At 52.8% G+C, this 22724-nt stretch overlaps 11 protein-coding genes across 11 annotated transcripts; 6 read left to right on the top strand and 5 right to left on the bottom strand.

Moving 5' to 3' along the window:
• Positions 1–46: 46 nt before the first annotated feature.
• On the bottom strand, positions 47–976 carry J4E79_004029 (uncharacterized protein; the record flags this gene model as incomplete). Its single annotated transcript, XM_049352919.1, has 1 exon — positions 47–976. One exon carries the CDS (start codon positions 974–976, stop codon positions 47–49), a length of 930 nt encoding a protein of 309 aa, XP_049212298.1.
• A 471-nt stretch (positions 977–1447) lies between these two features.
• J4E79_004028 (uncharacterized protein) lies at positions 1448–2071 on the bottom strand (the record flags this gene model as incomplete). Its single annotated transcript, XM_049352918.1, has 4 exons — positions 1448–1531; positions 1583–1715; positions 1771–1998; positions 2052–2071. The coding sequence occupies 4 exons, from the start codon at positions 2069–2071 to the stop codon at positions 1448–1450; spliced, it is 465 nt and encodes a 154-aa protein (XP_049212297.1).
• A 413-nt stretch (positions 2072–2484) lies between these two features.
• On the top strand, positions 2485–3907 carry J4E79_004027 (uncharacterized protein; the record flags this gene model as incomplete). Its single annotated transcript, XM_049352917.1, has 3 exons — positions 2485–3037; positions 3085–3743; positions 3794–3907. The coding sequence occupies 3 exons, from the start codon at positions 2485–2487 to the stop codon at positions 3905–3907; spliced, it is 1326 nt and encodes a 441-aa protein (XP_049212296.1).
• A 3001-nt stretch (positions 3908–6908) lies between these two features.
• On the top strand, positions 6909–9027 carry J4E79_004026 (uncharacterized protein; the record flags this gene model as incomplete). The annotated part of the gene is made up of 2 exons (XM_049352916.1): positions 6909–8440; positions 8493–9027. The coding sequence occupies 2 exons, from the start codon at positions 6909–6911 to the stop codon at positions 9025–9027; spliced, it is 2067 nt and encodes a 688-aa protein (XP_049212295.1).
• A 981-nt stretch (positions 9028–10008) lies between these two features.
• Positions 10009–11463, bottom strand: J4E79_004025 (uncharacterized protein; the record flags this gene model as incomplete). The annotated part of the gene is made up of 3 exons (XM_049352915.1): positions 10009–10249; positions 10297–10855; positions 10905–11463. 3 exons carry the CDS (start codon positions 11461–11463, stop codon positions 10009–10011), a joined length of 1359 nt encoding a protein of 452 aa, XP_049212294.1.
• Positions 11464–12270: 807 nt separating this feature from the next.
• Positions 12271–14468, top strand: J4E79_004024 (uncharacterized protein; the record flags this gene model as incomplete). Its single annotated transcript, XM_049352914.1, has 3 exons — positions 12271–12432; positions 12515–12916; positions 12966–14468. 3 exons carry the CDS (start codon positions 12271–12273, stop codon positions 14466–14468), a joined length of 2067 nt encoding a protein of 688 aa, XP_049212293.1.
• Positions 14469–14707: 239 nt separating this feature from the next.
• On the bottom strand, positions 14708–16041 carry HEM13 (Coproporphyrinogen-III oxidase; the record flags this gene model as incomplete). The annotated part of the gene is made up of 2 exons (XM_049352913.1): positions 14708–15727; positions 15778–16041. 2 exons carry the CDS (start codon positions 16039–16041, stop codon positions 14708–14710), a joined length of 1284 nt encoding a protein of 427 aa, XP_049212292.1.
• Positions 16042–17085: 1044 nt separating this feature from the next.
• On the top strand, positions 17086–17556 carry ATG8 (ubiquitin-like protein atg8; the record flags this gene model as incomplete). Its single annotated transcript, XM_049352912.1, has 3 exons — positions 17086–17175; positions 17235–17467; positions 17520–17556. 3 exons carry the CDS (start codon positions 17086–17088, stop codon positions 17554–17556), a joined length of 360 nt encoding a protein of 119 aa, XP_049212291.1.
• Positions 17557–18429: 873 nt separating this feature from the next.
• J4E79_004021 (uncharacterized protein) lies at positions 18430–18674 on the top strand (the record flags this gene model as incomplete). Its single annotated transcript, XM_049352911.1, has 2 exons — positions 18430–18455; positions 18509–18674. 2 exons carry the CDS (start codon positions 18430–18432, stop codon positions 18672–18674), a joined length of 192 nt encoding a protein of 63 aa, XP_049212290.1.
• Positions 18675–19247: 573 nt separating this feature from the next.
• J4E79_004020 (uncharacterized protein) lies at positions 19248–19685 on the bottom strand (the record flags this gene model as incomplete). Its single annotated transcript, XM_049352910.1, has 1 exon — positions 19248–19685. The coding sequence occupies one exon, from the start codon at positions 19683–19685 to the stop codon at positions 19248–19250; it is 438 nt and encodes a 145-aa protein (XP_049212289.1).
• Positions 19686–21234: 1549 nt separating this feature from the next.
• Positions 21235–22719, top strand: J4E79_004019 (uncharacterized protein; the record flags this gene model as incomplete). Its single annotated transcript, XM_049352909.1, has 1 exon — positions 21235–22719. One exon carries the CDS (start codon positions 21235–21237, stop codon positions 22717–22719), a length of 1485 nt encoding a protein of 494 aa, XP_049212288.1.
• Positions 22720–22724: the final 5 nt, after the last annotated feature.

Here is a 22724-nt window from a genome sequence, read left to right as displayed (position 1 = left end):
CATCGCTTCTACCCATGCCAAACACGACCGGGACGACAACATTCCCCTACACCTCAGCTAGCATCTCCTCAAACGCCTTCCCGAGAAAGCTACCTGCCTCCCCAAATATCTCTGCGCGCTTTGTTCTCTCTTCGTCGGAGTCCAAGTCCATGACATGTCTTACACACCGCATAGAATCTTCCAGGGCGTCTCTGCCTTTCAGCAGCAGGTAGTACTCCAGACGAGTCTCTATGGAGCACTCTCCATCCACACACTCGCCAACGTAGTCTCCATCGACTGCGCCGCTCAGCTGATAGATACGCTGCTGCCATTCGTCGTCGGCAACGGTCATCATCTCTTCCATTCCGCGTAGCATCGACGCCAATGTAGGTCCCGAGCTACTGTGGATGGCCCAAAGTGCGTTCAGCTTGCCAATGGTGGCGTCGATAAACTTGTGGTCGGACATGAGGTCATGAGCGATCGAGCGAAGGGCTTGTTTTGGGCCCAAACAAATCGGGTCTGATTTGGCGACCAATATGTGTTCCTTGTTGTAGAGTTGAAGGTGAAATGGGGTTCTGAAGTCTTCTAGCACCGAGAGTGGTGGAGAAAAGGTGAAGGTGTCTGCTTCTAGCTCTTCCGGCGTCAGGATGCTGATGAGGTATATGAGGCTACCACTATTCCACTCGATAGGCTCATCCATGTCATCGGAAATCGGTGAGGAGGGCGCTGTGGACGAACCATCCATGCTGGACAGACTTACGCGAGAGCCGCGGGAGGAGGGAGGGGTCCATTTGAGGTTAGGAACCCATTGAACACCAAGCTCGCCCAGAATAGTGTGCTGGATGTTGTGAGATACATTGTCGCTGTCATAGTCAGGCTTGCTGCTGGTGTTGACCTTGAGGAATACATCGGTGTCGACGGTCTTCATAGGCTGCGTAGGAGACTCGGCGTATCTCTCACTGAAGGGGTTGGCGGAAGTTGCTGCTGACGTGGCCATCATGTCGGATTCAGCGTGATTGCTGATCTGAGCGCTGTCAGGGGGATTGATGGAAAAGAGCAGATGGTGACGCTGAGTGTGGGAGACGGAGCTGTCAGGAGTAGAAACTGCGAAGACGACGGGTATTAATAGGGTTCGCTGGCTCATCGAACAATGGCTGGTGACAGTGGCTATTCAAGCCCCGCGGTAATCATGAAGGCGCAATGTTGCTGCGGTGAACCGCCTGATTCACGTAGCATTGTCTGAAGATGGGAAACGCGGCAATAAGAAGCTACGGTAGAAAATGAATGCGGGTACATTGACGAAGGGGTCGGAGTGTAGCAGATCACCTGTTGTACGTGACCTATAGTTGCAGCAAACTGATAGCTTCATCACCTTACAAACAGTCGTGCAGTGATTCGTCCGTCATGCATTTCAAGTGATGTCGTTCATTTTCCTTGTGTCCATCCCAGCGGTAATTATATACAAAGCTCAGTGGGTCGCAAAGATGTTGCGTGTGCGCAGGTGGACTGGGGTCTCGCCCTTTGGCGCATCTGGTATCGTCTTCTCCAATTTCTGAAGTGGTGTTAGCGAAAGACGTAAGGCACAACGATAACCGCGACATACCAACTTCTCGAATACACACTTGTTGAGCTTGCGCTCTTCTGACCGGCAGTTCCAGAGTTGTTGGTTGTGGTTCTCTAGGCATTGCCAGTGGGTGCGGAACTGTTCCAGGCAGTTCTCGTTGATGTCCTTGATACTGCCACTGCTGTCAATACCCAGGGTTCTATATTGGGCCTTCCGCCAGTACGTACACGCTAGCCGCACACCTGGTGACCTTGCGGCCTTCCTTCATGCAGTCAAACTCTCCCCGGCCGTTGGCCTCGGTCTTGCACATCATGTAGTCATCGTTGTAGGCCTTGCATCGTGCGCCAATGAAGAACGAGGCACTCAGGAGGGGCGCAGAACTGGCTCCGAGCTCCTTGACCTTGGGGATGTCGTCGGGTAGAGGGGTGGTGTCGATGAGGGCTTGCTGGTTGAACCTGCAAATTAGTCAGCATATGTGAGCGCCATGAGATTGGCAGAGAGCGCTTACCTGGGCTGGCGCGACGACATCTTGAGGGTGAGGTGCCAATGGCGGGCTATCGGCTCACGAATTGGCGATGATGCTCGTGAGGTCGTCGCGGAAGTCGGTCTTGGCGCTCACTAAAACTGGCAGGGATGCGATGGGCCGCGCTTGTGCCTGACCTTTGTGAGCGAGAGACAACAATCTCTCACTGCGCCATCTGCACCTCCACCGCGCCCTTACACGCCTCTCCTGCTTCTCATCAATCAGGATGCGCGCCGATTGATTGTTTTTGTGAATAATACCAGCGCCTACTTTCAGCGATCGCCTCCTTCGCGTGCCTGCGCGCGACCGAAAACAAACATTGGAAGCTCCTCCATCCGCGACCTGAATAACGTCACTCGTTCGAATCACTATCGAATCTGCCCAGAAGGACACGCGCATACTACGACTTCTATTCAACATGTCTTTTAGCTTTGGAAACCCGGCAGGCGGAGAAAAGAAGACGGGCACTCTGTTTGGAAGCACCACAGCACCAGCTGGCGGTCTTTTCGGTCAATCGCAGCAGCAACAGCCGCAGCAGTCGAACACGACACAGTCCAGCCTCTTCGGCTCATCAACCGCCCCTCAACAGAACAACACCAATAGCCTGTTTGGCTCGACACAGCCGCAGCAACAGCAGCAGAACTCGGGATCGAGCTTGTTCGGCCAGCCCCAACAACAACAGCAGAACGCAGGCTCAAGCCTCTTCGGACAACCTCAGCAGCAACAACAAAATGCCGGCTCAAGTCTGTTTGGCCAGCCTCAGCAGCAACAGCAACAGCAACAGCAGCAGCAGCAGCAGGGGCAGCAACAACAGCCAAACATGAGCAACAGCCTCTTCGGCGCCTCATTGCAGCCTGCGCCCGTCCTGAACAACATTCAGGCGCAAAGCATCCAACAACAGCGCGAAGGGCTTCCGCAGTTGCGCCAGTCCTCCGCGCAACCTTTCGCTGCTAATACCATGAACGGTCACAGTACGGCACCTCGAAATCACCGCTGAAGTCGCGCTAACACTTGCCAGGAGAGAAGTCGGTCATCGAGCAGATACGGATCCTGAATAACAAGTGGGATCCCAGCAGCCCCGAATGCGTCTTCCAATACTACTTCTACAACTCGGTCAAGCCTGAAGAAGCGCCCTTCTATGGTCCCTCGCAGGGTGAAGACGAACGGAAATGGGAGGAGGCTTTGTCTAAGAAGCCAAGTCCAGGTGCTATTCCCGTGCTTGCGCGTGGCTTTGAGCAGGTTGGAGAACGCATCAAGCAACAAGCCGCCGCTGTCACCGCGCTACGAACCCGCCTGCACGAGATCAATAATGCACTGTCGCTTCTCAAAGACGCCCATGAGCTGACGGTAGCATCGCGCATCACCGAAGCTAAGCGCAAGCATGTCGTCTTCACTCAGCGGACACTGGCCCTTGCAACTAAGGTCCAGATCTTACGAAACCGGGGATACGTTATGGATCAGCCAGAGGAGGAACTGAAGAAGAAGCTCATCGAGTTGGAGAAGCAGACCTTTGATCCTGTACTTGGCGGGCGACAAGAGGAAATCTGGGCGCGCATGTCCGGTGTGCGGGAGCGGGCGCGCATCCTACAAGAGGAGACTGAGAAGCTGGGCAAGACGATTGACCAGCAGCAAAATGGTGAACTTCTTACAGATGAAGATCAGAAGGCGTTGGAGAAGGTAAGAAGCCCATTCCATGACCCCTCACATATGCTAACAACGTCTCTTAGCTCCTCAAAGACTACGACCGACAACTCGAGCACCTCAAGAAGTGGGTCGACGACACCAGAGACGAATACGACGAGTGGGAGACTGCAAAGCAATCAAGGCCAGCAAAGCGATAAGGGTATAATACGAGGGCGCATTTGTCATGTACGATTCATAGGTGATGTAGAGGTTATATTGCGAAAAGTTGGGCGTTGCGAGATACCATGCAGCAGCGGACGGATGCATAGAAGGCGTACAATCAAGCGTTGCATAATGTTCATCGTCTCATCATTGCGCACATGTCAGATGGCGTTTGGTGAGTTCTCTTTGCTTCCAGACGTATGCGTCGATCCCCGTATACTGTAAGGGTATTTGTGTCCGTTTGACCAGTAATGTTACAAGCGCATGTATCCCCTAGGCCATGCGAGTATGTTGTACAGTAGTTCGTTGGTATGTTGCTTCATTGTTCCGTCCCATTTATGCGTACACCTGTTCATTTCCAGCGCTATGAATTCTGTGAACGGGTTCGTAATCGCGGGAGTAGTCGTTGCTTAGAAGAGCTTCGAGACGTATTCGACGAGATGTGGTGCTGTAGAGTGTTAGTCTCTGTCCCGTCGTGATGTAGTTCCAAGCATTCTTACAGAAGTACAGCACGACAGCGCTGGCAGCTGTCCACTTGATATCGGTCATAGTCTGTGCCTCGGCCGCGGCAAGCTCCTGCTTGGATGGTTGTGGTGGTGCTGTCATGCACGTCAGCCTCGTTGTCTTGAATGCGGCAAGCCCTGGCAAAAGTTACCTCCGAACATTCTGGCGGTGTCTTGTATGAGGTGTGGGGTGAGGCTATAGAAGGGGCTGTAAAGCGACAGGCGGTATGTAAGTTGGGTATCTCGAAGATGACGTTTACGGTGCACTTGGATACGCAAAAGTTTGGATTGTCGGCGTTTGGGCTGCGATATTGCCGATGCGGTCGGTCACGTGGTTGCGCGCGCCCTCATTGCAAGGCTGGTCCCGAGGTCGCTCGTTCTGCTCGCCCTTTCCCTCCAGCATGAACAGCAGAAATTACTCTGAACCCTCTTTCTCGGCTGTTTGGTTCAGCATGGCAGGACTCTCTTTCACGCAGGGCGACCGACAGTAGTTCATCAAGTCTTCTGTCCCTCAATCTATGGGTGACAAGAAACCCGTTTGCTCGAACACTGAACGCCTTTCACTCGGACCTGATTATCAGTCCTCGGAGATTTCAATTCCTCCTCATCCCGACTGGCAGGTCGAGCATGTTTGATTAACTGTACGAACAAGCTGTCCTGTACAACAAAACGGACCGATGTACACTTGAACGGACATGCTGTTCACTCATCAACCCGCATACCCTTGACATATTTTCTTTGGAGCTGACACGAATTCTATCAATCCCCAACTTCAACCTCCCAATCTGGCAATCTCCAATACTTCGATGACCAGCCCAAACCGAGACCAGGCCCCAGGCTGAAGCAAAGGCGCATTTCTTCAACCCCCAATTATGTCATTTCCACATGCTGTCATCTCTGGTAACATGCACCTTCCTATAGGATCTTGTTGCATATATCAAGGTGCATCTGCCCCACCTTATACAAGTGAGAACTGAACACCATAGAGCCTACGTTGACGTTGGATCACCTATATTGCATGTTTTCATTTTGATGTAGGCTCCAGGGTGTTCGGTTTTCCCTCGTATAAGGTGCCCATGTCTTGAACCTACACAGGGCACGGAACCAGGTCAGTGAAGCTCGTGGCGCGGTGATGTCGAATTACCGGGAATAAACCCGCAGGCACGTACACCTGCCGAAATCTGGGGGCGAGATAGAATGAACAGGCAGGTGCGAGTACATTCAGCAGCCTACAACAGCATACAACTCGCAGGTTACAACTTCTAAGAACAATGTAGGCTTCTAACGTATGTACTTGTTCTTCTGATATGTAGCGATGCGGTTAGCGTTGCCTCAGATGAAGTGATGGTTTTCTATTCATTGCGAGGCTAACGCAGGAGGCCGAGACTCAACAATGCACCCGCGTGCCCGCAGTCCGTGGAGGCATCATGCGCCCAACGTGCAGGTCGTACAATCTGTGTCGCCCCCATCCAGGACTCCGGAATTGGTATATGGTTTGATTGCGAAAGCTAACATTGGGCTAGCTGGCGCTGCAATGATCCGTTGCGAACCGGTGAACTAAATGTTTCAGATCTTCTAAACACGCCGTCAACAAGAACGCCACAGATTCCGATCCGAGCCCGAACAGCAATGCACCGCGCAGCCTGCGTGCCCAATCAGCGAAGCAAATACGCATGGCTGATCGCCGGATGTAGTCGCGGTCGATCGGCCCTACAACGACCCCAAATGATGACAGGGGCGACAAAAGATCCGCCCCTACTCGTGCTGTATTAATACGTGATGTTGCGGAAGTCTGACGGCCTTCAACTTCTGTTGTTCACTTTCCCGTCGCTCTTTACGTTCTTTATCGAAGATGTTGCTTTCCGCATCTTCCGTTGTGTTGGTATTGTACTCTTCTTGCGCAATCGCGCTGTCCGCTCCTTCCAACAACGGCTATGTCCATGGGTCCTCCAACCTACACTTCGCGCCCCGCCACGCCCATCCCCACGCAAGACCTCGCCAATCTGTAGATCAGGATGCGTTATGTGCTCCATACTGGATGGAAAATATCAAACACCAGGGCATTGCTAGCTACAATCCGAACCCTGGCAACTACACCGTCTTCCGGAATGTCAAGTCTTTTGGCGCAGTCGGCGATGGAGTCCATGATGATACTGCCGCTATCCAGAGAGCGATCTCATATGGTGGCAGATGTGCGCCTGGAACTTGCGGGAGTTCTACTAATCAGCCTGCTGTTGTGTACTTTCCAGGTGGTACATACAAGATCTCGAGTGCTATCATCGACTATTACTATACTCAGGTATGAACACCTCCAGTGCAATCAAGATGGGATCACCAAAGTCAGCCAAGTAAAAAAAGGAAGCGTACCCTAGAAGTTACACTGACTTCTGACTCATCTACATACGGATGAAGATGTGGTGCATACTTGTAGGGTACATGCAACATGTCGGATTTTACTTGGGATCGGGCACTTTTGTGAAAGGTGTGGAACGTTATGACTGACTCATTAAAGATCATCGGAAACCCAAACTGTCTTCCTACCATCCAGGCTGCGTCCAACTTCTCCGGCTCAAGTTTCGGCCTGATCGACGGCTCTCTATACGGCGACAATGGACTTGGTTTCGGTCCTACGGTCACCTTCTTCCGCCAGATTCGGAACCTCATCATTGACACAACAAAAATGTCGGCTAAGGATTCACCCACCGGAATTCATTGGCCAACTGCACAGGCGACGAGTATCCAGAACGTGATTTTCAACATGAATGCCGAAAACGGAACGCAACACCAAGGTCTCTTCGTTGAGGCAGGATCCGGTGGTTTCATGACTGACCTCGTTTTCAACGGTGGAAACAAGGGATTCATCGTCGGAAACCAGCAATTCACCACTCGAAACATTACCTTCAATCATGTCACCACCGCTATTGAGCAGCTCTGGGATTGGGGCTGGACGTACAAGTCAGTCTCGATCAACAACTGCCAGGTTGGACTCAATATGACCAACGGTGGTCCTTCTGCAGTCAATGTGGGGTCAATCACCTTCTTTGACAGCGAGATCACAAACACCCCGATTGGTATCGTTACCTCCAGGACCAAGAACTCCGAGCCTGCTGCTGCCGGATCCCTTTACCTGGAAAATGTTAAACTCGACAATGTCCGTACCGCTGTAGCTGGTCCCAACGGAACGTACTTGGCAGGATCTTCTGGTGCTTCGACTATCGAAGCTTGGGCTGACGGTCACCGATACCTGCCTCAAGGTCCCGTAGAGGTGCGTGGCGCTATTGACCCAACCAAGCGCCCGGCAGAACTGTTGGGTGCGGATGGCAAATACTACGAGCGCTCGAAGCCTCAGTATAGCGATGTTCCCCTGTCGCAGTTCCTCTCCGCTCGTGATCTTGGTGCCACTGGAAACGGTCGAACCGACGATACCGATGCTCTCAACGCCGCGATCCTCCAAGCCAACGCCGAGGGAAAGATCCTCTTCATCGACGCCGGCTACTATTTGGTCACCTCTACAATTTACATCCCACCCGGTGCCACCATCATTGGAGAAGCCCTTGCCTCTGTGATTCTTTCCTCCGGCGCCTACTTCAACGACATGGCCAACCCCAAGCCAGTCGTCCAAATCGCCCGACCAGGCGAACAGGGCCGAGTGGAGTTGTCCGATCTCTTCGTCAGCACAAAGGGCGCGCAGGCTGGTGCCATTCTGATTGAGTACAATCTTGGTACCTATACCGACGAGCCTGCTGGTCTTTGGGATGTGCATGCGCGTATCGGAGGATTCGTGGGATCAGACCAGCAAGTCAAGCAGTGTGGAACAACGCCTAACATTACGACCACTGCCGCGAATCTGAAGGAGGAATGCATTGTATCCTACATGACTATGCATCTCACCAAGTTCAGTGCAGGACTGTACATGGAGAACAACTGGCTGTGGACTTCTGATCATGACCTCGACGGTGACGGCCAGCTCACTCTCTATGCTGGCCGTGGTCTGCTTGTTGAGAGTATCAACGGGAGGATATGGCTGTGAGTTTTCCAAGCTTTGTAGTTTCGCCAATGGTCACTAACCTTATCGCAGAACCGGCACGGCAGTCGAACACCACGTCCTCTACGAATACCAGTTCGTCGATACCAAGAACATCTTCATGGGTCAGATCCAAACGGAGACAGCCTACTACCAGCCCAACCCCGATGCCACTCTACCTTTCCCAAACAACCCAGCGCTGTCTGACCCAGTCTTCACACACAAGGCTCTGAATGAAACGAACTCTACGTCCACCAGCGCTGCATCCGGCTGGGGTCTGCGCATCCTCCGCAGCAACAACATTCTCGGCTACGGAATAGGCCTGTACTCTTTCTTCAACAACTACTCGACGAACTGCTCGCGGGTTACGGAAGACGAAAAGTGCCAGTCGACCATTCTGTCGATTGAAGGGGGCCGCAACACGTACGATATCAATCTCTACAACGTGAACACCGTTGGTAGCACTGAGATTATCACGCGCGACGGCGTAGAGTTGGCGGACAACAAGGACAACAACAGCACCTTTGCAGACACCGTCAACGTGTTCAGGATCGGTAGTCTCGGTCTTGATCTAGATATTTCGTTGTAGATTAGATTGTATCAAGTGTCCTCTGGTTCGGTCGATTTTTTTTTGGTTTTTCAACAGCAACCACGGTACCATCCCAACCACAAGTGCGGTACATCATGTGCTCTATGCCGCTGCCTAGGGGATGGTCGGAGTATGAAATTTCGCCTTTTGGATTGTACTTAGTGGGGCTTTTCCTGTATACAAATTTTTCCACCCCTTAACTCCACCACCACATGACCAATCTTTCCCAAACTTCATATTCACACCAATTCCTCGTCTTCTCATCCAATCAACGTCCGATATGGTCTAGTGGCTAGGATTTGCCGCTCTCATCTGCAGAGTCAGTTCACTGTTCAGTGCCGGCAAGGCCCGGGTTCGGTAAGCTTCCTCGATTACCCCTCAGTTCGATCTCCTCTAACAACGATTCAGATTCCCGGTGTCGGAATATCATCTTCTTTTTGCTCTCTGCATACTATAGAATATGTAGCAAGAGAAATAGAAGCACTTTTTTACTTTTTGCTAAAGGGTCGAAATCTTTTTTTTAGTGGGGTTCGGGGTCGAGGAGATTCCAGCTCAGGGCTGTTATATGAGACCGCATCAGGTCAGAGAGCGTCTTCCTTAGCATAGACAGTGTCTCTTGTTACATTTTTAGCCTCTAAGGGAATGTCGTAGTCAATTTATATCATACTTACTTCAAATCATCGGCACGACCTTGGTCAGTATACATGATGAGCATGAGTACTAGTTGACACAGGAAATGACAGCATTCAGGTTGAGCTCAGAAGAACAAGACTGTATTTGATAGTGTACAAGAAGCTGGCTAACCCACACACCAACTCTGAAACTGCAAGTAACGCCCGCTATGCAATTTTACCATGCGTAGACCCCAGGTGTATATCAGAGTACCAATGTGACGTCCAGAGCAGCGGATCAATGACCTTGTCTAAAGCCGAACAGAAAAGAAAACGCAAACCGCATGTGAATGGCGTCATGAGACCCAGCTCAGCGCCTGCCTCCGCTGCGACCACCCCTGATTTGCTTCATGATATCCACGTTGCTCGAACGGCTGCGTGCATTCTCGTTGAACACAACGTTGCTCTTCGGCGCAATGGTATACGTAGTGGGACCAGACTCCATGCGAGCACGCTGGAATGCCTTGGGAGCTTCGAGCTGCTTCTTTCGGTTGGCTGCGTAGGCGGCAGCTTGGCTGCTGGCAGCGGACCTGTCGGTAGTCTTGATTTGGCTAGGGTTGTTAGCATATATAGCGAAATATGAAGGCGCAGCACATACCTCGGGTCGTAGTCGGCCTGAGCAAACTCCTTCTTGCGGTAGTCGTCTGTCCGCCTAAGGATGGGACGCGTCCAGTCTGTGAAGAGGCGCTCGGCTTGTCGCTTGATGGTCAACTCGGGCTTCTTGCTCTTGATGTAGAACATGATGACCTTGCCGATGCCAGATGCAACAAGCGTGTCCTTGTTGACAGGCAACTTGGCTAATGAGGCCATGAGATCCTTCTGAATGTCGTACGCGGGAAGACTACCATCGCTGAGGGGCTCCAAGAAGAAGCGCACCGATTCGAGCAGGTTCACTTCGGGGTCCACAATAGTATCTCTGAGTGTGTTCTTGTTCAGGAGGGCGGTGACTTCTGGCAGAAGTTTGAGCTTGTGTCTTGCAGGCTCGTTGCGCTTTCGACCTTCGTTGTCGGCTTCGGCGGCAGCTGCCATACGGCGGCGCATCTCCTCAATCTCTTGGTCGGCCATTTGTTCAAGGTCAATGCCATCCTTCTTGCGGCGGCGGTTCGAGCTGGTGCTAACGATGCTGTCGATTTGGGCATTAAGCTGCTTCTTTCGTCCTAAAGTCACAGTTAGTAGATATGAGGGTCTAGGTATGGTCGTACGTACGTTCTTCCGGAGTCAGATGCTCGTCTGGATCGCCCTCTGGGCTTGCGGCTCGGACCCTGCCTGCCTTCTTGGACCGCTTGCTTCGCCTGTCACCCTCTGCAATATCACCGTCATCGTCGCCATCCTTGTTCTTCTTGCGGCGAGGCTTTTCAGCCCTCTTTTTCTTCTTCTTTGGCTCTTCACCCTCAGCAGCAGTGCGCTTTCGCTTGTGTACACCAATCTGCTTGACGTTGTCTTCGTCGATCGCTTGCGCCGGGCGCTCGTCAATAGCAACATTGTTGATATCGAAATCGCCAAACTGCTCGTCCATTTGGTCATCGTCTAGCGCCTCAGAAAGCACCGACTCGTTGTCTGACAAGCCAGCCTCGACGTCGTCCTGGTCAGGCATCTCGCCGGGTCGGTCCTCTGTCACCTCCATATCTTGGTCTGGATCACCGATAGGGGGGTTCGGGGTGGCATTCTCCTCGTCGATTTCGGGGCGCAGCGGATCAGCTGGGTCGTTGCCAGCCGCTGGTAACGGCGACCTCGAATGCGATCGGTTGAACTCAACGTCCTCCATGCTGGCTATTTGGGCCTGGTTCGTCGAAGTCGGGGTATCCGTGAGAAAGCGCGGAGGATGCGAGATCGATTAACGGTGACTTGTCGCGGTAAAGGTGGACCAGGCGCGAACGTCGATCGAGAGATGTCAAGGAAAGTTCAAGGGAGCGCGACAGCCATGACGCGCGGTGATACTATTTGCCGGACCCGGGCTTGGCAAATGGGGGCGCGGCTGGTTCGCGATTGTCAAAGACCGCAGCCGCTCCTCCACCTTTGTTCCTACAAATCACTCGCCTGACCACCAACCTCAGGCCCCCACCATCACGACAACCCCGACAACGTCTCACAGAGTCTACTCGACGCTGTTTATCAGCTTCGCAACTGACGAAGCTCATCCTAGACGACACCCTACTAGGCGCCGCCGTCGTCGCAGCACCTGAGTCACTTTGGGTCTCTATTGCGACACTTCCGCAGTTGCGCATCACCGCCTCATTGTTGGCTTGAAGGGGGAAGGGCATACATACAGAAGGAGGATTGCAGTAGCTGGAGGAGAGCGAGTTTGTTACTGCCTAGCTGTACCGGCGCAGTCTTCACACTGCGTCATTTGGCGCGGCCATAGCTAGTATCCAACACAAGCACTGTCATTACGTGTGTTCGTCGAGAGCGAGGAAGCATATCGTCTATCTTGTTCATCTGGCATCGACATCGTCAGCGTTGCGACTCCCCGACCGCAGAGTCAGCCGCTCACCCTGCCCTTTGCGCGCAAGTTTCACGTCTTCTAACACAGCACACATCCCCTCTTGTCTAACCCCAGATATTCTTGCCCATCATGTCTGTGTCAGCTGCTGAAGTGGCTGCCGACTTTCGGGATGCCCTGCAAGATTTGAGGATGAACAGCAGACCTGAGATTAGCAATCTAACCCTCATCGCCAAAGAAAACACAGAGTATGCGGAAGCCATATCCAATGAGCTTCAGAAGCATATCCAATCGGTACGTCCTGGAACCGTGTAGACTAACAACTCTATCATTCAGTTCAAACTTACTTTATCCACCGGTGACTGACATGGCATAGACTCGCCCCGAATGGAAGCTTCCAGCCCTCTACGTCCTTGATTCGATTGTTAAGAATGTTGGCACGCCATACACCGTCTACATTGGTCGCAACCTTTACAGAACCTTCATGGACGCCTATCTCGTGATGGATCAAAACACACGCAAGAACATGGAAGGCTTGCTGAGGACGTGGAAGATGCCCGTGCCCGAGTCGATGGACCCTCGCCCTGTGTTTCAAGCCGACGTGACACAGGACATCGAGAATGCACTGGCTAAATTCCGCGCAGCTCAGCAACAGATTCGGCCGCAACACGCGCTTCCCCCTCGTCCTCCGTCACTCAATGTCGCCTGGAGGGGTACATCCACGCCACCGCAAACTGGACCACGTTATGCCGCTCCCAATGATCCGCGTGCTCGACCGGTAGGTTTTCAATACGATCTTCAGACAATCTTGCTAACAAACCTTCCAGTCACAACCCCCGACACCTCAATATCCACCATCACACGCATCCACACCACCTGTATACCAGCAACCTCAGCCCATGTCGTCTGTTGATCTTGCCGACTTGAAGGTGGAATTGACACAGCTTATCAGCACAACACAGAACATGTTCGCGCATAACCCAGCTGACGCTGCTCTACGTACAAAGTTGTCGGCACTCTTGTCCCTCAAGCAGATCCTGGACACACAGACGTTGCCTCCTCAACAACTAGAGGCCGTACGTCAACAGGTCCGAGCATTAGCACCTCCACCAGCACCAACACCGACCTTTGCTCCTTCTACGCCAGTGTACCCACCACAACAGGCAATGCCCCAAGGCTATCCACCTAACTTCTCTCCGATGGGTGCACCTCCGAGCAGCGCTCCGCCGAATGTCGCGCAACTTCTGGCAGGCTTCCGACCACCACCACAATCGACTCCGCAACCCGCACCAACCCCGAATCCACCGGCCTTGAACTTGGCAGAGCTACTCAAACGTGTGTCTTCCCCAGCACAGCCGAACTCAGTACCTGCCCCAGCCCCGTTTCAGATGCCATTCCAAGGCTTCCCGCCCCCAGTCTCGACTCCGGTACCGGCACCTCAGGCTCCTCCGCCGACCCAGTCCGCGACACCCACTGCCAATCTCGCTGCTCTGCTTGCGCAGTTCAGCAAACCCGGTGCCGTGCCGCCCTCAATGCCACCCACGCCTGTGCAGAGCACTCCCGTTCCTCAGTTACCACAACAACCTGTTGCTGCGGCTCCAGCCCTTGGATCCGCCGAGTGGCTTTTGAAAGCTCTGGGTGGTGTACCTGGTGGTATATCTGCAAAACCAGCGCCAATTCAATCCCAGCCGGCCACACAACAGCCACTTGCGCCGGGTAGTTTGATGGAACAGATCGAACTCACCACGGCATCAATGAAGAAACCTCGTCTTCACCTCATCTCCCGCCTTTACGAAGCCAAGCCCAACATCTGCGCCACATGTGGCCGTCGCTTTGAGAGCACACCCGAAGGCAAAGAGAAGAAAGCACGCCATATGGACTGGCATTTCAAAGTCAAGGATCCAGATGCCGCCAAGCGAGGTGTACACCGCAGCTGGTACATTCCCGAAAAGGAGTGGATCGAGTACCGCGAAGTCGACGAGACAGCCCCCAACCAGTCCAACGACGGTTCCTCTGGTACAGGTGGTGCTAAACCGAAGAAACAGGCCAAAGATCGCTACGTGAGCGTACCACAAGACGTCACACTACAGCAGGCACCGTGCCCCATCTGCCAGGACAAATTCGAGACGCAGTGGAATGTGGAGGCCAACGACTTTGTGTGGATGGATGCCGTAAGCGTGGGTGGTAAGATATACCATGCTACTTGTTTTGAGGAGGTTTATGGTAAGGGTGTTGGTATTGAGGCGCCAGGCACGCCTGACTCAGTACTTGGAAAGAGGAAGGCAGATCTTGGTGTTAATGGGGAGGGAAAGAAGGTTAGGGCTTATTAGGCATCAGTGTCTACTTTGAGCCGTTGATTCTTGGCCAATTTTCAGAGAAGGCAACGATGGTGGGCTTTTGCAGCATAGCGTGGCGTTTTGACTCAGCCATATAATATTTGGGCTTCTACGTAATCTCCATGGATGGTAATCAATGGTAGCAATCACATATTTCAATACATGGATGTCTCCTACTTCGACTCGTATATTCCGTCATGATACATCTATGTACAAGTTCGCGTCCCAACTTTCTACACCCACTCCTTCGGACTCTTGAGGACTTCGATTAACCGTTCCTCCCTGCTACCCTTTGCAGGTTCATGCATATACTGCCACCTTGCCGTAAGAGGCAAACTCATGAGAATACTTTCGACCCGAGCACCAGGTGTATTCAGACCAAAAGCCGTTCCACGGTCGTGCACAAGGTTGAACTCGACATAGCGTCCTCTACGGATCTGCTGCCACTGCTTCATCTCGTCCGTGTAGGGCATATCCTTCCGCCTGTTGATGATGGGCAGGTAGGAAGGCAGGAAAGCAGACAAGCAGTCTTGTATGAAGGAGAATAGTTGTTCCTGATCCTTCTCCGTCTCGTCGAGGTCGTCAAAGAAGATGCCGCCTACACCTCGTGTCTCGCCCCGGTGCTTGTTGCTAAAGTACTCGTCGCACCACTTCTTGAATCGCGGGTAGTATGCTTTGTCGTGCTTATCGCAGGCTTGCTTGATAGCGCCGTGGAAGTGTATCGCATCTTCATCGTAAAGGTAAGAGGGTGTGAGATCGCAGCCACCGCCGTACCACCATGCGTTTGTGTTTCCCAGCTCGTCGGCGGTCTCGAAGTAACGATAGTTGAGGTGCACGGTCGGTGCGTTGGGGTTGTGGGGGTGAAGGACCATGGATAGGCCTGCGGCGAAGAACTCGAGCGAATCGACATTGGGGTCGAGAGCTTTGTGGTTTGCGCGCATCTTCTGTATGGCGGCTTTAGGCAAGCGCCCGTATACGACTGAGGTGTTCACGCCTCCCTTCTCGAACACGTTGCCGTCTTGCAGGATACAAGTGATGCCACCACCGCCTTCTGGTCGCTGCCATGTGTCGATCTTGAACTTGGTGCCATCGACCTTTTCCAGCTCAGCCACGATTTCCTTCTGGTTCTGCTTTATGAACTGCTCCATTCGGAGGCGCATGGGTGATTGCTCCGAGACGCCATTCTCACGCTTGAGCAGGGCATCCTTCTCGGCGATGGAGGGTGCTTCGGTCTTGATGGTATCGTCCGTCCACTGTGACATGGTCAATAAGGTTCAAAGCAATATTCAGGGTCTCTGTGTACCATGGAGTAGACCAAGGCCCCAATGAAGGGTACAAATAGCAACCGTATCCTGTTCGGCCATTTGCTCGGTGGAGGATTACGCCATTCTTCCAAAGGATCCGGCTTCTCCGGTTTCTTGCCGGAGGGTAGGTCTAGGCGGCGTCTTGGTGAAGCGTGTAATTGTCTATTGCAGATGTGATACGGCCGTAGTGTTGGTTGCGGCGCATGGCTGTGGGGGAGCTCGAGAGCTCTTGAGATGCGGAGGGAAGATCGGAATGGACGCATGGCGGGCGTGTGGAATCTTGAGAAGACGTTCACCGCGTGGAAATCATTGGAGGTGTGTGATAGTCGCGAATTGATTTATGTCAAGTCTGCGGGAGAAAGTCTGTGGTTTGGAAAGTTGTCGTGCATCACACCACGGTGGGCGCATCATCAGTGGAGCTCCTCGGTACTCCTACTAGCGGTATCGGTACCTGCATCATGCAAATGCGGCAAACTTGCCATTACAGACAACGAAAGTGAGGACGCGCGAAAGCGCTTACTTTGAGTTGTATTAGTTTCGGCTCTTGACGGGTTGAGTGCTTAGAGACACCCGTGCACCTATCTGTAGACGCGCAGCATGCGGTAGCGAGGGTTCGTTGGCGGTACTCGCTAGGTAGGGTGCGCACTGCTACCCAGTATCATGACGGGCATCTCACGGTGCATGGGAAGTACTCGTTCGCGCGGTCATAGAAGGCGTCTGAAGAGATAGCTACGTTGCTATGAGCGGTAAGGTGGTCGGACGCGCTACATGCCTGCCAACGCGCGTGTCCAACGCGTCGACTTCGAACGATGGAATGATGCAGCCTACGTCAAGTTCAAGATAGCGTCACGGCGCATGGCTACAGTGGCGGTGCTCAAGTCGATGGATGACTCAACCTTGAATGCGTCCGGGAGACCCAGGTCATGGGAGCTTAGCAAGTGACTTGGTGGGCGAAGCGGTCAGCACAGCCATAGACGAGGACCAAGTCGCTCTTCACGGGTGAAAAGGGCTGCATTCGCATGACGAAAGAGGGCTGATTGCACTGTCTCTGATTTCCAGAGAGCACTTGGCTGGCGCGTGAAGCGTTGGTCGTCTGTTGCATAGGGCATGTGCATGGATGGTGACTGACTTGGGCGTTGGTTAGGTAAGGCTGGAAGTGATTCGCCCCGCTCTGCTGCCTGCCCTTAAACTCCCACACCGCCCGCACCCTCAGCGTCCTACATCTCCACCCGCACCACTGACAAAACTCCCGCCTGCTCACTCTACACACTCACATACACTACCCATCACTCTTACACATATCCAAGATGCGTTCCAAGTTCAAGGACGAGCACCCGTTCGAGAAGCGCAAGGCCGAGGCGGAGCGCATTCGCCAGAAGTACAACGACCGCATTCCCGTACGTTTGCCTCCTGCCTGTTCATCTCCCTCACTACGACAGCAGCTAACAAGGCGCAGGTCATCTGCGAGAAGGTCGAGAAGTCGGACATCGCGACCATCGACAAGAAGAAGTACCTGGTACCCGCCGACCTGACCGTCGGACAGTTCGTCTACGTGATCCGTAAGCGCATCAAGCTGTCACCTGAGAAGGCCATCTTCATCTTCGTTGATGAGGTTCTGCCGCCTACCGCCGCTCTCATGAGCTCGATATATGAGGAGCACAAGGATGAGGATGGCTTCCTGTACATTACGTACGTAATCCCTTCGCCGCGCAACGCGATGCAGCTGCTAACAACCTTATAGGTACTCCGGCGAGAACACATTCGGCGAGGCCATCTAGGGAGCTCACTCCATCCCGCATCCCCTTATCTATCGGTTATCAAGGCCGCGGCGAACTCACAGGCGTTATCGGATCACGGGTTTCTTCATTATTTCATGGCAACACTACACCGGCTGGGTGATGGATTGGTATTCTTGATCAGCGATTTGGTGCGACGGCAGACTCCTCGGCACTCAGCACTAGGCAAACATCATCTGAGAATGAGGCGGATCAAGCACAAGACAGCAAGAATGCACTCCGCTGGAGATGGAGCTCCACGGACATGACGAGTGGCGGTCGGACAGATTGGCTTTCTCTTTTGCGCTGTACCTGTAGCTTGATCATTACATTTCGGCACAAATGCACCAGACTTAATCCAAGACGACTGTCTTCACATGACCCCATCTGTGACGTCTCGCATGTATCCCGTGAAGCGCTATCTGTACCTGACAAGGCAGCGTGACTTGCGGCTCCTCCGGGCTGAAACCCATGACGCCATCACCCGCCTCACCAGACGCCTAACCGCCTCCATACAACCAGCTGCATGCAGACTGGATACACAACATGGGTGATCAAAGCGACGTGAACTGTTCTAGCACCTTCTGAAACAATGACATGCTTTCCAAGCGGCTTTTGACGCGTGCTTGCCCAAGTAGTCCGCATGGCGCGACCGCGGGCGTGGGGAAGCTCCAGCTGGCGGCAGGCACGGACCACAGCAAATGCAGGTGCAGTGGATCTTTGATGGACGCGATCTGAGAGAAGTTGATCGAGACACCGACGTGAATCTTTGCCCTTGTCGACTTGCACCTGCAGAACCATCGCAGTTGCCTAAACAATCCACTACTTGTTCGCAATCGAATCACTTCCGGAAGACCATCCTGAGACCCCGCAGTCATGGCGGCCCAGTACATCATATCGAAGTGAGCCTTCCCCTCTCGTCGAACTTGGACTTGGAGACTAACAAGTCGCGCAGAAGTCTCGACCCTCTTTTCGCCATATCCATCGGTCTCGCTGCTGCCTTCACACGGATAAATCGCGAGGAGAAAGAGAAGGGCCGGAGCTCACAGGAGAGCATAGATGTGCTGAAGAGGAGATGGAATCTGGCATGGCAGGGCAACGAAGTGGAGAAGAAGGCCTGAGTTCGAAGAGACAAGAAGGAATAGAAAGATGTGGGACGAGAAGGTCATAGGGGGATGCAAACGCAAGACATACGAAGTTGCATGCGGTGCACTTTCACCATGGACGAATACTACGATACCCCGCTACGCGATGGATAAGAGGAGGAGAATTGGTTCAATAAGAGCTGTCTCACTACACAGAGGGTAGGCACCTCCTCGCTAAGCCATCTATATGACATGCCCGATAGCCGTCATCGTCTGTCTGGTCGTACCCAGCTTGTCAACAGGCGTAAAGATCAAGTGACAGCTCATCCCAGAGGCTGCGGGAGATAGGACGTAGGGCGCAACATGCAAAGAGTAACCATCTCGTTCTCTGCGCAACACTAATGAAACTCGCTCTGACGATGCGAAAGCTGTAAGAAATGTCACAGGCTTCATGGAAATATGCTTAAAGTCCTCTCGAATATGCTTTTTCTGATGTACAGTTGCCAAAAGTCGAGTTCATCTTTTCACTTGCAGCTAGGCCTGTTCCAAATACCCACATCTGTTTGAATCTTCCTTCCGACACGAATATCACCACCACAGCCAAATCTCCTAGAAGATAAGCTTCCATGCCGCCTCGGCCGTGAGTCCCAGAAGCGCAACCGAACTCGCAGCAAAGACCGGAAAGCGCAGGGAGACGTTATTCGTCGAAACATGAATAATGCTGTGTACGAATCTCAAGCCGACATAAGCCCACGCCAAAGCAACGGTCCTCTTCTCTTTTACATCCAAAAGGCTCAGTCCCAGCAACACGGCGTAGAACTGAGTGGGTTGTTCGAGTAAGTTGTTGAAGTTGTCCGCAGGCCACTTGACGAATGCCGGTAGCTTTTCGTCTTTTTGCTTCTTGACGGTTGCCGGGTCGAAGCTGATGTCGTATTGGGAGAGGGCTGGGATTCTTCGTTTGTAGAGAAGAGCTTCCATGGCAAAGGTCCAGATGTTGAGCCCGACGAGTGGGCCGAGGAGGGGTTTGTTGGCGAGAAGGGCGGACATGGTGGTTGCCGTAGGTATGGTGGTAGTTTGAGCTTTGAAGACGGGTGCAATTGCTGGGGTTTGAATGGAGAATGTAGCGGAATGACGACAGAATTGGGTGAATTAGCTAAGCTTTGAGAAGATGCTTGTACCTAGATGCTACGTATTTAAGCATCTATCTCCTCTCGGTATAGCTGCTGTGAAGGTGATCGGTCGAACTTCGGCCTGATTATAAACTCGATGGCTGACAAACTTCACCATTGATATACGAAACGACTCCACTGAAAATTGTATCTAATGTCCACTTTCTTGTTACTTTAGGCTATTCAAATCTGGTATGATTGGAGATTGATGGTCATGAACCGTAGACGGCTCGCTTGCCTATCTAGCGGTTTGACCTGATCCTATTCAGGTACCGCGTCTGTGCAAACCTCTGATCTCTCTCCACCACAAGTCTGCCCTCATCTTGCACTCCCAATCGTTCCCGAAGAGCTGACCAATGGTTAGGTTACATGATTTCTCCGTCGCAACAAAGACGTCCTTTTCAGTGCCTGGACCACGCTCATGGACGCTGCACTCCACGAAGCTGATTCTGATGAGAAGTGCCGCCTGTACTTCGACGTTCTAAAGATGGCCCATCTGGGCAGTATCGCGTGGGACCTGATATGAGTGAGAAAGACTCCACCATGAGAGTGGCGGGCAGGCCAAAAAGTATCTTCGATAATCAGTTGTACGACAAGAACCAGTTCGGACAGTCTGTTCGCTAAGACACCGGGAGTGGGTGACTCTATTGGCGACACACTTGGGCGGATACAGCTCTTCTCTCGGTTTTTGTCTACGCGGCCACTGGAAGAGCTGTAGGCATCATTACCTTTTGCTTGACCGCATCAAGTCTAAGCGGACTCAAAGACGGTTCCTGGACGCTTACTTCATTAATCCTCCGAAGCTACGAAAGAACGCAACAGCGACGAATGGGACTCGTTGCCGCAAAGACATCCCCCTCAGCCCAACGCTGGTTGGTCGGGGTCCAGGGTGAGTGAAAGCATGTTAACGTGTGCCAGACAGTCGGTGTACTGACATGAAATCCACGCATTCTAGCTCACTTTTGGAAGGCTCCTAAGTTCGTACTGTGGTATCCCGATTCCCCGAGTGGGGGTTCGGGATCGTCCTGATTGGCCCGATGGTCCTGCCTAGCGGGTTTTGACGAATAGGAAGTCATGGCGGAAGTGGCGATATCTCCAACCTCCAGGAGAGTATCACCGCGCCGCGGTAAGGGATTCCTGCCACATGGGAATGGCTGGTTGTACATGACGCTACGAGTCATGGTAAATTCTAGGATCGTGAGCACCTGACCTTACGACGTTACACCGCGGCACCGGGAACATGACGATCATCATTCCTAAGACTTCACCGACACTCAGATACGAAAACGTCAAAGAAGTCTTACATCCGCCGGTTAAGATATCCTTCTAGGTGCCGAACTCTGTCCGTGTGGAACTATATATGCTTGTAACAGTACGACTGGCAGTCAACTCCAACTGAGACGAACATCGCGACTGCGTACCTCAAGATGGATACCTTGGCCAACAACACGCATCCGAAATGGTGGAAAGATCCGGGCATGAAGAAACTCAACTTCTTGCTCCTTTCAAGCTACATAGGCGCCATAACGAATGGCTACATCAGCTCCCTCATCTCCAACCTCATTGCCAACCCCAGATACTTCCAAGACATACAAGGGCTTTCCCATCCGAAGCTGCTCGGACTAGTCACCGCTGCCCAGTCCATGGGATGCATCGCCGCTTTCTTTCCAGCACCATGGCTGTCAGACAAGTACGGTCGCCGCGTAGGAATCATCTTTGGAAACATCGGGATGATAGCCGGCTTTACAGGGCAGATCTTCTGTACGAGATTCGATCAATTTCTCGGCATGCGTATACTCGTCGGCTTTTCTAGTATTTCAAACACGATTTCCTCCTCCGCTCTACTCGTCGAGCTTGCACATCCACGCCAGAGGGCCGTTGCAGGTGCGCTCTTCAACACATGCTACTTCATCGGCTCCATCACCGCGGCTTGGGCCTCTTACGGAGCTTTGAGAATACCGGGTTCGTGGTCATGGAAACTACCGGTAGCCATCCAGCTGTTTTGGTCCCTGGCGCAGCTGAGCTTGATCATGTTCTGTCCCGAGTCGCCTAGGTGGCTTGTACGACACGGACAACAAGAGAAGGCCAAGTCTATCATGATACGATACCATGCCAATGGGCTCGCTGGTGATGAGCTAGTATCTTCCGAGTTCGCGCGCATGTGCGCATCGACGGTGGCTGAGGCTCAGAATAACACTACTGGCTGGCTGGCCTTGCTTGCTACACCGGGCAACCGCAAACGCCTCGTCCTATCTGTGGTCATCGCCGTAGCTACGCAATGGGTCGGAAACGGAATCATCAGCTTCTACTTGGCGCCGGTCCTGCGAACGGTCGGAATCACGAACTCCCTCCACCAACAAGGCATCAACGGCGGGCTTCAAGTCTACGTCTGGCTCTTGGCCTGTGCAGCCGCACTGTTATGCGAAAAGGCCGGTCGACGCCGCCTCTTCCTCACATCCACGAGTCTAATGTTGGTCTTCATGGTCCTGATAACCATCTGCTCGGCCCTCTACTCGACCACCGGCTCCGCATCTGCAGGCTACGCCGTCATTGTATTCCTCTTTCTCTTCTTCGGTGGCTACGTCATTGGCCTGACACCCATACCCATCCTCTACGTCAACGAGATCTGGCCGAGTCATCTCCGCACGAAAGGCACAAGCGTATTTTGGGTATCGCAAGCCGTGTCTATCACCTTCAACCAATTCGTGAACCCCGTGGCGATTGACAAGATTGCTTGGAAATACTACTTGGTCTATATTGGTGTCTTGGTCGCGGTTATCAACTTCATCTTCTTTTATGTGCCGGAGACTAAGGGACTGTCGCTGGAGCAGATTAGTAGTATCTTCGATCCTGTGCAGGATGTTACTGTTGAGCTGTCGGTTTCGGATGTTAGGAGGGAAAATGAGGCGTAGGGGAT

This window comes from Alternaria viburni (assembly GCF_023758015.1).
Source record: "Alternaria viburni strain BMP 2772 chromosome Unknown scaffold_7, whole genome shotgun sequence".
In the NCBI taxonomy this organism is placed as follows: Eukaryota; Fungi; Ascomycota; class Dothideomycetes; order Pleosporales; family Pleosporaceae; genus Alternaria; species Alternaria viburni.
The sequence above is the reverse complement of the archived record's forward strand: the minus strand, read 5'-3'. Positions and strand labels throughout refer to the sequence as shown.